This window comes from Salvelinus alpinus, chromosome 11 (genome assembly GCF_045679555.1).
Source record: "Salvelinus alpinus chromosome 11, SLU_Salpinus.1, whole genome shotgun sequence".
NCBI classification, from domain to species: Eukaryota; Metazoa; Chordata; class Actinopteri; order Salmoniformes; family Salmonidae; genus Salvelinus; species Salvelinus alpinus.
The window spans coordinates 47,222,513-47,236,295 of record NC_092096.1 but is presented as its reverse complement, the minus strand read 5'-3'; the positions used below and the strand labels follow the sequence as shown (position 1 = coordinate 47,236,295).

The window sequence follows — 13,783 nt, the reverse complement described above, 5'->3', positions numbered from 1 at the left end:
CCCCTAGTCAGTACATGTTAGAAACACCTTTGGCAGCGATTACAGCGGTGTCTTTCTGGGTAAATCTCTAAAAGCTTTACAGAACTGGAATGTGCAATATTCTTCAAGCTCTGGCAAGGTGTTGCGGGTCATTTAAAGTCTAGCCATAGATTTTCAAGCAATTTATGTCAAAACTAAACTTGGCCACTCAGGAACATTCACGGTCTTCTTGGCAAGCAACTCAAATTTGGCCTTGTTGTAGGTTACTGTCCTGCTGAAAGGTGAACTCCTCTCTCAGTGCCTGGTGTAAAGCAGACTGAAGCAGGTTTTTCTCTAGGATTTTGCCTGTGCTTAGCTTCATCCTGTTTATCCTGAAAAACTAATCTTTCCCAATGTCAAGCATACCCATACCATGATGCAGCCATGCATGAAAATAAGGAGTCAGTTGTGTTGTTTGCCCCAAACAAGGCTTTGCATTTAAGCCAAAAAGTTCATTCTTGCAGTATAACAGTACCTCGTTGCATACATGCACGTTTTGTAATATTAGTATTATTGTGGAGTAACTACAATGTTGATCCTTTCGTAGCTCTCTCCCATCACAGCCATTTGACTCCGTAGTCTTTTTTTAAATCCCCAATGGCCTCATGGTGACATCCCTGAGCAGTTTCCTTTCTGTCCCGCAGCTCAGTTCAGGAGGACGACTAACATCCACAGAATAATTATTAACTTGAGCATGCTTAAAAGACATATTACGTTACCCATCTACCAATCACTGCCCTTTATGAGGCTTTCGAAAAGCTCCCTGGTCTTTGTAGTTTTATCTGTGATTTAACCTTTCTGGTGCAGGGGTCCCGCTAGCGACCCACCGACAACATCCTGTGAAATTGTAGAGCACCAAATTCAAAATACAGAAAATTTAATATTAAACCTTCATGATAATACAAGTGTCATACATGATTCTTTAGCTTAGAATCTTGGCAATCTAACCGCATCGTCGGATTTCAAAAAGGCTTTACGGCGAAAGCACAGCATTCGATCATCTGAGGTCAGCGCCCCACAACAGCATATTATTCAAACAAGCACAGGCGTCACAAAATCCCAAATAGCGATAAAATAAGTCACTTACCTTTGAAGATCTTCCTCTGATCGCAATCACAAGATTCCCAGGAACACAATGAATAGTCGTTTTGTTTGATAAATTCCTTCTTTATATCCCAAATAGTCCGTTTAGTAGGTGTCATGGAGTTCAGTAATCCACCCGTTCAGAATGCAGACATAGGAGTTCCAAAAGTTTCCAGTAAAGTTTATGCTAACAAATCAAACAACGTTTCTAATTCATTATTAGGTACTCTAATATCTAAATAAACAATAATATTTCATACGGAGCAAACTATTTTCAATAGGAAAGGAAAAGAATGCAGCGCACGCCCTCGGTCACGCGCTCAATGAGACTAGTTTTGCCATAGGACTTCCTGAGGATAAACAACTATTCCTCGTTGGTTTTTCAGAATACAAGCCTGAAACCATGTATAAAGACTTGACATCTAGTGGAAGCCATAAGAACAGCAATTTGGGAGGCGGAAGTCTTTGGTTTCAATAGCTTAAACTTGGAATTGCCTGGCAGGTCAACAGAAAAAAATTGGTCCTCGGGTTTGCGCCTGCCAAATCAGTTCTGTTATACTCAGACATAATTATAACAGTTTTAGAAACTTTAGTGTCTTCTATCCAATACTACCATGCATATCCTAGCTTCTGGGCCTGAGTAACAGGCAGTTTACTTTGGACCGCAGTCATCCAAAATTCCAAATACTGCCCCCTCTCCCTAACAAGTTTCACATTCAATACTTGACTGAGGGAGCTTACAGATGTCTATGGGGGACAGAGGAAGGGGAAGTCATTCATTTCAAACAGAGCAAGTCCATGTAACCTTTGATTTGTTGCCACATTTTAATTTAGGATTGCCTAAAGGGGTGAACACTTATACAACAATTATATTTTACTGTGTGTACCAACCTGTCTGTTGTACGCATCCTCGTTCTCCATCCACATGTACTCAGCGAAGGGATCGTCTCCTGCCTGTTCACCCTCTCCTGCATGGCCATTGGCTACAGCCTCCATGCCTTCCTTCCCCGGCGTCTTCGCTACCTCGGGACCACTCATCTCCGACGGCTCTGATTGGGCGGGATAGATAGATGAATGTTTTTTTGCTGGCTACTCACTAGCATGTGGGCTTGTGCTTGAGAGATTGTTTATGAGACCTGTGTTAATTTTCTATAATGCCTGCTACAATAAGTTACTCATTATTAGTGAATGTGCATGATTGAGAGAAATGCCACAAAATATTTAACCATTCATTAAGCAATGAAATAATGCAAGTCTTGGCACTATAGGCTCTGCTCCTTCAGGGTAGCTCACTGCCCAAGCACAGACCCATTGACTTTCCACACTTTCACATTACAGCCTTATTCTGAAAATTATAAAGTAAAAATATTTCAGCAATCTACACACAATACCCCATGATGACAAAGTGAAAACAGGTTTAAGTCTGGTCTCTGGCTGGGCCACTCAAGGACATTCAGACTTGTCCCGAAGCCACTCCTGCTTGGTCTTGTTGCTGTGTGCTTAGGGTCATTGTCCTGTTGGAAGGTGTACCTTCTCCCCATTCTGAGGTCCTGAGTGCTCTGGAGCAGGTTTTCATCAAGAATCTCTCTGTACTTTGCTCTGTTCATCTTTGCCCAGTCCCTGCCGCTGATAAACATCCCCACACCATGATGCTGCTGCCACCACGCTTCACAGTAGGGATGGTGCCTGGTTTCATCCAGATGTGACGCTTGGCATTCAGGCCAAAGAGTTCAATCTTGGTTTCGTCAGACCAGAGAATCTTTCTCATGGTCCGAGTCATTAGGTGCCTCCAAGTGGGCTGTCATGTGCCTTTTACTGAGGAGTGGCTTCCATCTGGCCACTATCATAAAGGCCTAATTAGTGTGGTTCTGCAGAGATAGTTGTCCCTCTGGAAGATTCTCCCATCTCCATAGAGGAACTCTGGAGCTCTGTCAGAATGACCATCGGGTGACCAAGGGGTCTGAATACTTACCGAATGCACTGTATAAGCCTCGGATCTCCCGAGTGGTGCAGCAGTCTAAGGCACTGCGTCACTGTTGACCCAGGTTCGATCCCAGGCTGTCACAACCAGCCGTTACAGGGAGTCCCATAGGGCGGCGCAGAATTGGCCCAGCGTCATCTGGGTTAGGGGACGGTTTGGCTGGGGGGGTGCTTAACTTGCGCTCTAGCGACTCCTTGTGGCGGGCCGTACGCCTGCAGGCTGACTTCAGTCATCAAGTATGAACGGTGTTTCCTCTGACACATTGGTGCAGCTGGCTTCCTGGTTAAGCGGGCAGGTGTTAAGGAGTGCAGTTGGCGGATCATGTTTTGGAGGACGCATGACTTAACCTTCGCCTCTCCCATTGGAGAGTTGCAGCGATGAGACAAGATCGTAATTTGGAGAAAGAGGTAATATACAAAAAAAACACATAAAAAAAAATTACATATGGGCTAGGCTACATGAGATGTTTTATGATTTGAAAAAGTCACCAAAAAAAGGCATGCGCTGTTGCTTGCACACACTGGGCATCATTCACAAGTGCTAAGTTAATATTGTCACCCATCAGACTAATCTAATTAAATATGGTCTTTATATAGTCAATAATATGTGTGAACTTAGTTTTGATTTAGAATGTACCGTTATCATGCACCTGTCTCGGAACAGGAGCGTGGGGGAAAACAATATGTAATCTATGCACTTAAATAGCGAATGGATGACGCTTTCCCGTGGTTAATTTTCATGCCAGCCTGATGTGCTTTGCAACAGCAATATAGCCTTTAATATTAGGAAAGTTAATAAATAAGTAGGCTAAGCCTATAGAAAGCTGATGGGATCTGCTTTTTAATGGGCCATCAAAACACTGTTCTCACGCAAATCCATAGCCTACAGCAGTGGTTCTTAACCTTGTTGGAGGTACTGAACACCACCAGTTTCATATGCGCATTCACCGAACCCTTCTTAATTGGAAAAATAAAATATGATTTTTTCAAATTCAAAACATAGGTATATATTTTACTGGTGCACAAAATGAACCGTGCATCAAGATCAACACCGTGTGTTCAAAGAACAAAATCATCAAAACATGATTTTCAAACAAAAACATAATAATGAATATTTACTGCAAATCAGTGTGACTTCTGCTGTTGCCTTTCAGAGACCAGTTCAGAAATGCGCGGCTTCACCTTGGCAAGTGCCACTCTCATGACATTTTCGCAACAAAGTCTGTTCCTTTTCTTCGTTTTTATGTCCAGCATCCTCGAAAAGGATTGCTCGCAAAGATATGTTGTAACAAACGGTATGAAAATCTCCAGAGCTTTCTTAGCAATAACAGGGTACGTTACCATTTGTTGACACCAAAACGTTGAAAGCGTTGTTGTTCTGAAGAGTTGCTGTTGAACCTGGCTCTGCTGAATTTCAATGATTTCATCGAGGTATTCATCATTGACATCTGTTGTCTCAACACTAAACGTGAACGGCTGTCTCACCCATGCTGGATATGACTCTTGTAGGGAAGTATCCGTCGAGAGACTTTGCAAGCTCATCTAAGTGCGTGGCAATTGCTTGCTTCAGTTCCGCAGGTACAGAAATGTCTCCGATTTCAGATACATCTTCGATCTTACTTACACAGTCGTCCAGCAGGGGAAAGTTTGCGAAGTTATCGTTCTCTGTTCGTCGTTTCCATAACGGTAGCTTTTTTTGAAAAGCCTTCAGGTTTTCCTCCGCTTCGATGATGTTGACTCCACCGCCTTGCATCTTTTGATTGAGATGATTGAGAGCTGCGAAGATATCAGCCATGTACGCTAAAATGAGAATGAACTCAGAATTTTTGAAGCAATCTGCATGACAATGTTGGTGCTTTTGCAAAAACAGGGCTAATTCCACACGCACTGCAAAAACACGATTCAGCACCTGTCCCCGGGATAACCACCGAACGTTAGAATGGTACAGAAGTACCTCGAATTCAGAGCCCATTTCTTTACACAGCTCACTGAAGATGCGGTGCCTCAGAGCACTAGTTCGCACATAGTTCACGCATTCCACTACAATTTTTAATAATTCTGCCAGTTGGAGGCAAGGTTTTTGTTGCCAACGCATGCCTGTGCAGAATACAATGCGTAACAATGTGTGGTGCATCGGCTTTCACTAGCGCACCAAAACCAGACTTTCTTCCCAGCATGACTGGAGCTCCGTCCGAACAAACTGCAGAAACCATATCCCACGAAAGATTGTCATCCACAAGTTTCTTCACATCGGCTGCCTTAGTTGTTGTTGTAAGAGGCTTACAAAATAAAAAAATCTTCCTTTATCACGTCGTCTTTCACATAGCGCACGAATACAGCAAGCTGGCTTAGATTGGAAACGTCTGTGGTCTCGTCGAAGGCTGAATTTTGCCGGGCTTGAAATCAGATCTGCAACTACTTGAGCCAAGATGTCTTTGCTCATGTCCTCTATTCTGTCGCTGATGGTGTCATTTGAAAGAGGAATTTGGGATAACTTAACTTCAGCCTCTTTTCCCAGCATGATATTCGCCATCTTCAACACAGCTGGTTTTATGAGTGTTTCACCAATGGTGTGTGGTTTGCCCTGCTTTGCGATCAGGTAAGCAACTTCGTACGATGCTGTGAGGATCGGTTTGTTGATGGGTACAAAGCCGAGAACAGGCAGAGTAGCCTTTTCATCGAATCTGGCTCTCTTCACCTTGAATTCAGCGAGCGTTGTGTTCTTGTATTTTCCATCTCCATGCAGCTTAAGGAAGTGTTCTCTTAGTTTTGCCGGTGCTAGACTAGAATTGCTCAACTTGGCATTGCAAATCATGCAGTTGTGATGGGAGTCAGCGTCCTGTTCCGTTATACATGTGAATCCATATTGTACATATTCGTCCGACCACTTTCTTTTTTTGCTCGACATAGTAATAAGTATGAAGGGATTAAAATATTAAGAAAGAAATCACAAGACGTACCATCACGACAGTCACAAGTCGACTACTGAGCACACCAAATTCCCTGCAGCACAGATAGGCCAAGCGCTGTAGCGTGATCACCTGCAGCCAATGATGGCCAAGCGGGGCGTGTCATCACGAATCATATGAGTCGGATGTGTGTCTTGACCTCCGCCGAACCCCTGAGACTGACTCACCGAACCCCTGGGGTTCGATCGAACCCAGGTTAAGAACCACTGGCCTACAGAAATGTTGCAGAACATGAGCTCATTAAGCATTTGATTTGATTTTTCAAAACATTGATGTCAGAGTGATTAGAGGGACAATAGTGCTGAGTACAAGGCAGTTAGCAAGTGTGGTAGTCCACTAACGACCATCGGCAGCACCAGAGCTCAGAGAAGCCTAGTTACAGTGATTAAATGGTCACAGAATTTGACTGCAGCCATGACTCATTACCGCCTCATAGGCGGTCACACGGTCACCGTAACAGCCCTGAGCATGACCTTTGCTTAGCTGCAGTTGATAACCACTGGAGTGGAGTCTTGTCAGTTTTTTCTTGTAGGCCTAGATGTTGGTGTGTGTGATAAGAGACAGGCCATCGGTGAGGCCAAGGTCTCTTGCCTGATCTTCTGTTGTTCACTGGATGACCTAGTCTATTGCCAGGTTGAAGAGTAAGGCAGATAACACACAACCTTGACGAACTCCAGACTTCACAGCAAAGCTTGTGTTGTTTGTTCCCAGTGTGCATGAAAACTTGCTGTAGAACTGTTTTGTCTGGATTCCATCTGCAACACATTTCATCAGCCTTTTGAAAAGACTTGATTCAAAGAAAGTTTACTCAACTCTCACACAATATCCTCCAACAGCAGCCGACCAATCATGATAAAATATGTGTTGCGGAAAAAATCCAGACATTAAAAGAGATTTCAACCATAAAAAATAAAAAAAGTATTAAACTTATTAGAAAAATCATAAGACATGAACAAAACGCATCAGTGATTTGTATTTTCCTGCAAATTTCTGAAACGACACAGGAATGCCCCGGCGTGCATGTGCGCAAATATGTCTACACTTTGTGTAGCCATTACCGATGATGCTAATGATAACCTTCTAGTAGATGGAAAGGCTTTCCCAAAAACCTTCTCAATTAAATGTTAACTACAAAGTAGTGTATGCCTACCTGTCAGAAAATCATGATTATTTGCATCACTACAATGGCGCTGGAGGAGATGGCTGACGTTTTACGGTCCCCTAACCAATTGTGCTATTGTGTTTTTTTATTGTTGCGTTATTTGTAACTTATTTTGTACATAATGTCTCTGCCATTGTCGCTTATGTACTGTAATGTTTGTCTTAACTGCATTGTTGGTTAAGGGCTTGTAAGTAAGCATTTCACTGTAAGGTCTACCTACACCTGTTGTAGTTGGCGCAAGTGACAAATAAAATTTGATATTGTAGTTTATTTACATTCAAACCGTCAACAACCACTCCAAGAGGGAAGAAACAATACTAACACCATATGTCTGCACTTTAAACACTGTGATGAAACTAGATAAACAAGGTGTGTGTAGCTTTGTCAATGTTGTTGTAAGAGTTCCATTAACCCCGATAATGACAAATTGAATACATTTCGATAAATGTATTTTGTTTAAGATCACTCCAATCATAAAGGGCTACACACAGGTCAAAAGTAGTGCACTAGCCTATAAAGGGAATAGGTTGTCATTTGAGACAAACACATATAGGCCTAATTTTAGCAGCTTGTTAGTTTAGAGGGAGGTAACACCTGTGCAGGGCCGAATTAACACCCTAGAGCCGATGTCCGCGCCCCGTGGAAATCTAACTACCATAATAAAACATCTCCATCAAACTGTATTTGTCACATACACGTGATTAGTGTAATGGATGTGAAATGGCTAGCTAGTTAGCGGGTACGCGCTAATAGCGTTTCAATCAGTTACGTCACTTGCTCTGAAACCTAGAAGTAGTGTTGCCCCTTGCTCTGCAAGGGCCGCGGCTTTTGTGGAGCGATGGGTAACGACGCTTCGTGGGTGTCAGTTGTTGATGTGTGCAGAGGGTCCCTGGTTCGCGCCCGAGGTCGGGGCGAGGGGACGTACTAAAGTTATACTGTTACATTAGCAGATGTTATTTATTGTGGGTGTAGCAAAATGCTTGTGCTTCTAGCTCCAACAGTGCAGTAATAGCAAACAAATTGCACATATAGCCAATACACACAAATCTAAGTAGGAATGAATTACGACTATATACATATGGACGAGCGATGTCAGAGCGGAACGGACGAAGATACAGTAGAATAGTATAGAATACAGTATACATATGAGTAATGCAAGATAAATATTAAGTGAATGAGACATCATTGAATAGCATAGAAAACAGTATATACATACGAGATTAAATGCGGTGAAAGAGCTAGACGGAGATAGAGTGGTGTTTGTCAGACCATGAGTGTTCTGATAGGACAATATAATACTTTGTACAGCTGTGTTGTCATCTAGTGGCGAAGTTGGGTACTGTAGCTTTAAATTTTCTAACTCGGTGCAGAGCTATTTCCTGTCAGAACAACAGAGATAGTCTATCTTACTAGTCCTTCTTACTAGGCCTTGGTTAAAGATACGTCTAAGTACTTTGAGTTAATAGGACATGCGTTTCCTAATTCAAATTGTGTTTCTAGAATTTATGTCATTTACATGTTTATTCTAGTTTTCTAAGTTCCGATTATGCTAAGCTAATTGCGCTAACTATCGTCCATCCACTTAACATTATGTGTTAGCATGCTAGCTAAAGTTGTGCGACGGAATTTAGCTTCTTTGGGTTTTGGACGTATATAACTATTTTAAGTGTTCAAATATCTCGTGACAGAGTTAAAGTATAGTTATTAAGCTATATGGACACTTAGATTGTGTGTATATGTTGTGTGTGTATATGTTTTGTGGCACCTTTCCTGTGATGTAAATTGTCATAATTTCTGCAGCCATGTTGGCTAGCTAGGCTTATTTTCTTGTTGCTAGCTCATGATAGAAACGCTGTTCTTTATTTGTATGAATGTATATAGTGATTTTTCTAATACATTTTCTCCTTTCTGTTACAAACCAAATATATTTTACTAAAGATACTTAATGGTACCAGTGCCTCCCTGAGTCTTTACTGGAAGAGTGTATGCTGTCTGCCAAGCTTTGTACCCTACACATTGTGAGGGCAGAACAATGAGACATCTAACATTAGGTCTTCTCACAAAATCGTCTGTAGAGTCCGGACAGTTTGGCCTACAAACTATAATGACCCCTCTGTGGAAAGGTGAGACTCTCACGAACACATCGGTTGTTTTGCTCTAGGAAGGTCCCAGGTACCAGCTGAACATTTTGATGGAAGTATATATGGAGACAGTTTAGTGCCAAAAATAAGGGGTTAAATACATTATATCTCAGATATAAGACAGACACTTCAGAACAAGCCTAATTTCGAGTATTTTTTTGGGGGGGGGGGGGGCAATGGCAAGGCCAAATGAAATTAACAAAATATATATATATACACACTAAGAGGTCTTAATTTTGAAAATAGCATAAGGATCCTTGGTATTACCTTCTTAAAACAATTCCATATAGCTTAGATGAAGGGGTGTTAAGAATTCATAGGCCAAAGGAAACTATTGATCCTCTGTGGCTATATTATGCTCTCTGGTGTATTTTGAACATTGAGAGCAGGCTCCTGTGGTTGGAATGTTTGGCCTCCTGGGCCCAGGGGATTCAGCCCCTGCATTATTTTGGCCCTGCACCTGTGGCACAAGTAGTTTTTAATTAGCCATCTACCCACAGTGAGAGAGTGTGTCTCAAGACTCAGGTGAGAAAACTGGCAGGTGCTTTTTCCCTTGCTACATGCTGCTACTAAATAAAGAATGTCACATAATAGCAAGCAACATATACCTACTACTGCAACTGTAGCAGGCTAGCTACATTTTTCATCCGAGTAGTCTTATATCCAAGTCTAAATCTGTATCCCATGCAGGTGTGATAAAATACATACGGTGCAATTTAATCCCACTAAATTATGCAAATAAACCCATAGACTGATTAGCATTACCTGTCCAATGTATTTCCATCAATGAATAGGCAAAAAAGCATTTTGCAAATGAGATTTGTTTTTCGCTCCCAGACAACTGGACGGGGAAAACTGTATTAATTGGCTTTTCTAAAAATAAAAAAAACAATGGCAAAAAGTGACATGGCCAAAGGAAAAAAATCTGGCCTATGATGTCAACACAGCGGGCCATGTAATGGTGCTTATGTAATTTTACCCTTATTTAACTAGGCAAGTCAGTTAAGAACACATTATTATTTTCAATGACGGCCTAGGAACAGTGGGTTAACTGCCTTGTTCAGGGGCAGAACAACAGATGTTTACCATGTCAGCTCGAGGGATTCGGTCTTGCAACCTTTCAGTTACTAGTCCAATGTAGCTAGCTGGGACACACTTTTCACACCACCTCAAAACAAAGTGATTTTCGTAGCAGGTTAGGAGAGAATTTTTTAAAGGCTAACGTAGTCTCCTAACCTACTACGTTAATTCTCCTAACCTGCTATGAAAAATTTACTTCGGAATCGAAGTGGCATGGAAAGTGTGTTCCCCATAGCTAGCCAGCTAGAGACTTGCATGAGTGTAGCAATTGCATAAGATTGCATTCAAATCTAAATCAAATGAATTGGTCACATACAGATGTTATTGCAGGTGTAGCAAAATGCCTGTGTTTCTAGCGCCGACAGTGCAGTAATATCTATCAATTTCACAACATATACCCAATACACACAAATCTAAGTAAATGAAGCTGATATATATATATATATAAAATAGGCAGTTATATTAGAGATCTAGCGTGCTACAGTAGCTAGGCTACTCAGCTACAACACGGGCAAGCCTATATGCTAGTCATGACACCCACCCAACGTTTGCTTGGTGCTGTTGAATACATCAACATCAGTCCTAACAGACGGTTACATTTCCAGTTCTCGTGCCTTAGTTAGTAATATCATGCTAATGAAGTGCAGGACAATGAGCTAGAGCTAGCTAACGTCACAAATGAAACCACGTGTTGTATTAATTTTACAATCAACAATGCCAGGATTACACCTGTAGGTTGCTACTGGCTTTCTATCTGATTATCCACATTTGTTTTACTAGTCTGGTGTATTCATTAGGGAAACAGTTTACGATTTAAGAACCAAAACGTCAGGTTTCTATTGGACAAATGTATTTAGACCACTGCTCAATCGGCGGTATTAATACACCACTGGGTTTTTCTCTGCCTTGTGAAATGCTTAATTCTCGACTAAGACTTTGGCTAAATCTTCTAAATTCGTGGTGGTGGATTAAATGCTAGCTAGTTATATTACCCTGCCTCCCATTGCTAGTTTATAATAAACCAGTGTCACAGCTTGTTAAAAAGGCTAGTTAGCTACATTTGTCTCAAAGGGCTAACATCACGGTTGGTTACAACACACAGGTCGTACATTAAGTTATAACATAATAGTTACATGAAATTAGCGAACTGTTAGTTAAAAAGAGAGGGTTTATCTAGGTAATACTAGCGGGCTACACCATGACCATGCGACCACCACCACGGATGGGCCTACAAGGAAAACATAACGGAACGCTAGCTAGGGGTTAACTAGCTAGCTAAATTTCACAAAACATTGACAGTGAACATGTTTTGGAAAATGGAACAGCAATATTAAATTATAGAACTCCACAAAGCAATGTAACAACGCGTCGGATTCCATTCACATGGCACAATGGATTGATGCGTCAGAGACGCAACTAGTTAGGAAAACTAGCAATGCTAGCTGGCTAGTTAAGTGAATGGGATTTAGAAAGGAAACCGCTCAAAACGCAAGATTCAGCGTCCAACTGCGTGGCTGTGAAATCCACGTACAAACTGACAGTGGGTGTTCGGAAGTAGTACCTGGCATCTCGTGCTTTCGCGTTACTTCAAGCAGACAAATTAACGTATTTCCAACAACACACTTTCCAGGCGAGGCTAGTTAACGACATTAGGAACACCGTGGTCGGTATGCTTGAACAAACATCAAACACGCGCCCCCTCCAGTCTCTTTCACCAAAAACACACGCGCGTGTAGCGGAGTGGTAAGAAAAGGTAAGTATAAAGGGCTTTATTTGTTGAATATTGTAATAGAAACAAAAATATACCAGACTGTTACTAAACAGTTGTTGCTTGTGACACAGTGGATAGCTCCAGTTCAAAGCAATGCTAGTTTTGAAAAAAAATAGCACTTTGTTGGCTAGCAGAGTAAACAACGTTATGTTAGCTAGCTAACGGACAATGCAAAGTGTGTTTTCAGAAAACCACTAACGTTATATCCTTTATAGTTACATACTTAGCTTTGTTTTGATATTCAACTGTCAAGCAAAACGAACAATGCGGGCATTCTGAATAAAAATAAACAGGCACAGCGACTTACCAATAACTACTCACCAACCAAGTTGAGATGTGATAAACAAAACCCGTCTTAAAAACTAAACAACGGCGTCTCCTGTCTTCCCGGAAATGCGAAAGAACCGCACGACAAAACAATTGAATACATCCGATTTAAGCCTCGTAAATATGCGTCTTTGTCAGTTTTCTCCCATTATTGGCCATAAGAGAGACTCGAAAATCACGATTTGTCCCACAAAGGCGAGCCAGGAAAACGGTCACGTGGTACCGATTGTCCAACTGTACACACAGAACCTTCGTTAAGCCCCGCCTCCTTTGTTACTGTTGCAACCTCAGACAACATTTTCCTGGGAAGCTCAATTTCCATAGCCGTGGGAAGTAGGGGTGCTGACAGGGTTGGGTAGGTTACTTTCTAAGTGTAATCCGTTACTGTTACATGTCCAAAAATTGTAATCAGTAACGTACCTTTTGGATTACCGCATACTCAGTAAAGTAAGATGATTATATTCCGTTACTTTTAGATTACTTTCCCCCTTAAGAGGCATTAGCGGAAGACAACAATGTATGTTACCAATTGAACAACATCTATTGCAGGATAAATCAATGTTAAAGTTTACATAGCTGGCCATATATCGATGTTACATTTTACTTTATGGGTTGGTTATGTAGGCTTCTTCTAACCCATTGCTTTCTACTACATATAATAATACGATTAAATTATATATTTACATTAGAAACCAAAGTCTATCAGAATTCCAGTCATTCCAATTCATGTTATACCCCTTGATCTTCAAGAATAGGACTTGGAAATATGGAAGTATAGATTAACCAAATTGTTTTACCTGAGCATGACCCCAAAACTAAGGATTTATTAGCCAGCCCTACTCTACTCAAATTGACTCTTTGATTCAAGTTGAAAAATAAATGCTGCGCTCATGGACTGGCATGCTTTAAGCACTACTGAAAAGTGCTATTTACATGTGAAAAATGAATGCCATATGCTGCATTTGCTATAGGCCTATTGTTTACCTTTTTGTTGGTGACACTAATATGCAGCTGTTTAAAGGGCAAATCCATGAAACAATAACAAAACGGTTGCCCCACCTCTGTTTTGGTAAAAAGCTGAGGGGTGGGCCTGGAGAAATGTAACCACTCAGATTAATAGACAGAGCTATGTATGCAAGGACTGACTATCCATGATGTAAAAATTGTTGTGTTAACCATGTTATGAGGCTATACAGTGTTTGTTTACATTTACAATGTTTGCAAACATTGGAGTAAAAGACGCTTATATTTT

At 41.3% G+C, this 13,783-nt stretch overlaps 1 protein-coding gene across 11 annotated transcripts in view; it reads right to left on the bottom strand.

Moving 5' to 3' along the window:
• Positions 1-12,777, bottom strand: part of LOC139534264 (polyadenylate-binding protein-interacting protein 2B-like) — a 32,163-nt gene extending 19,386 nt beyond the window's left edge. For 3 of the 11 annotated variants that reach the window (XM_071333283.1, XM_071333277.1, XM_071333282.1), the window contains exons 1-2: positions 12,512-12,741; positions 1,993-2,150 (exon numbers count right to left, since the gene is read on the bottom strand). In XM_071333283.1, the coding sequence (XP_071189384.1) occupies positions 1,993-2,139 (147 nt within the window). In that variant the 5' untranslated portion in view covers positions 2,140-2,150; positions 12,512-12,741. Of the gene's footprint in view, positions 1-1,992; positions 2,151-11,994; positions 12,150-12,511 lie in introns of those variants that run through there. The other 8 variants (XM_071333287.1, XM_071333284.1, XM_071333280.1 and 5 more) reach the window with 4 other exon arrangements.
• Between the last annotated feature and the right edge of the window lie 1,006 nt (positions 12,778-13,783).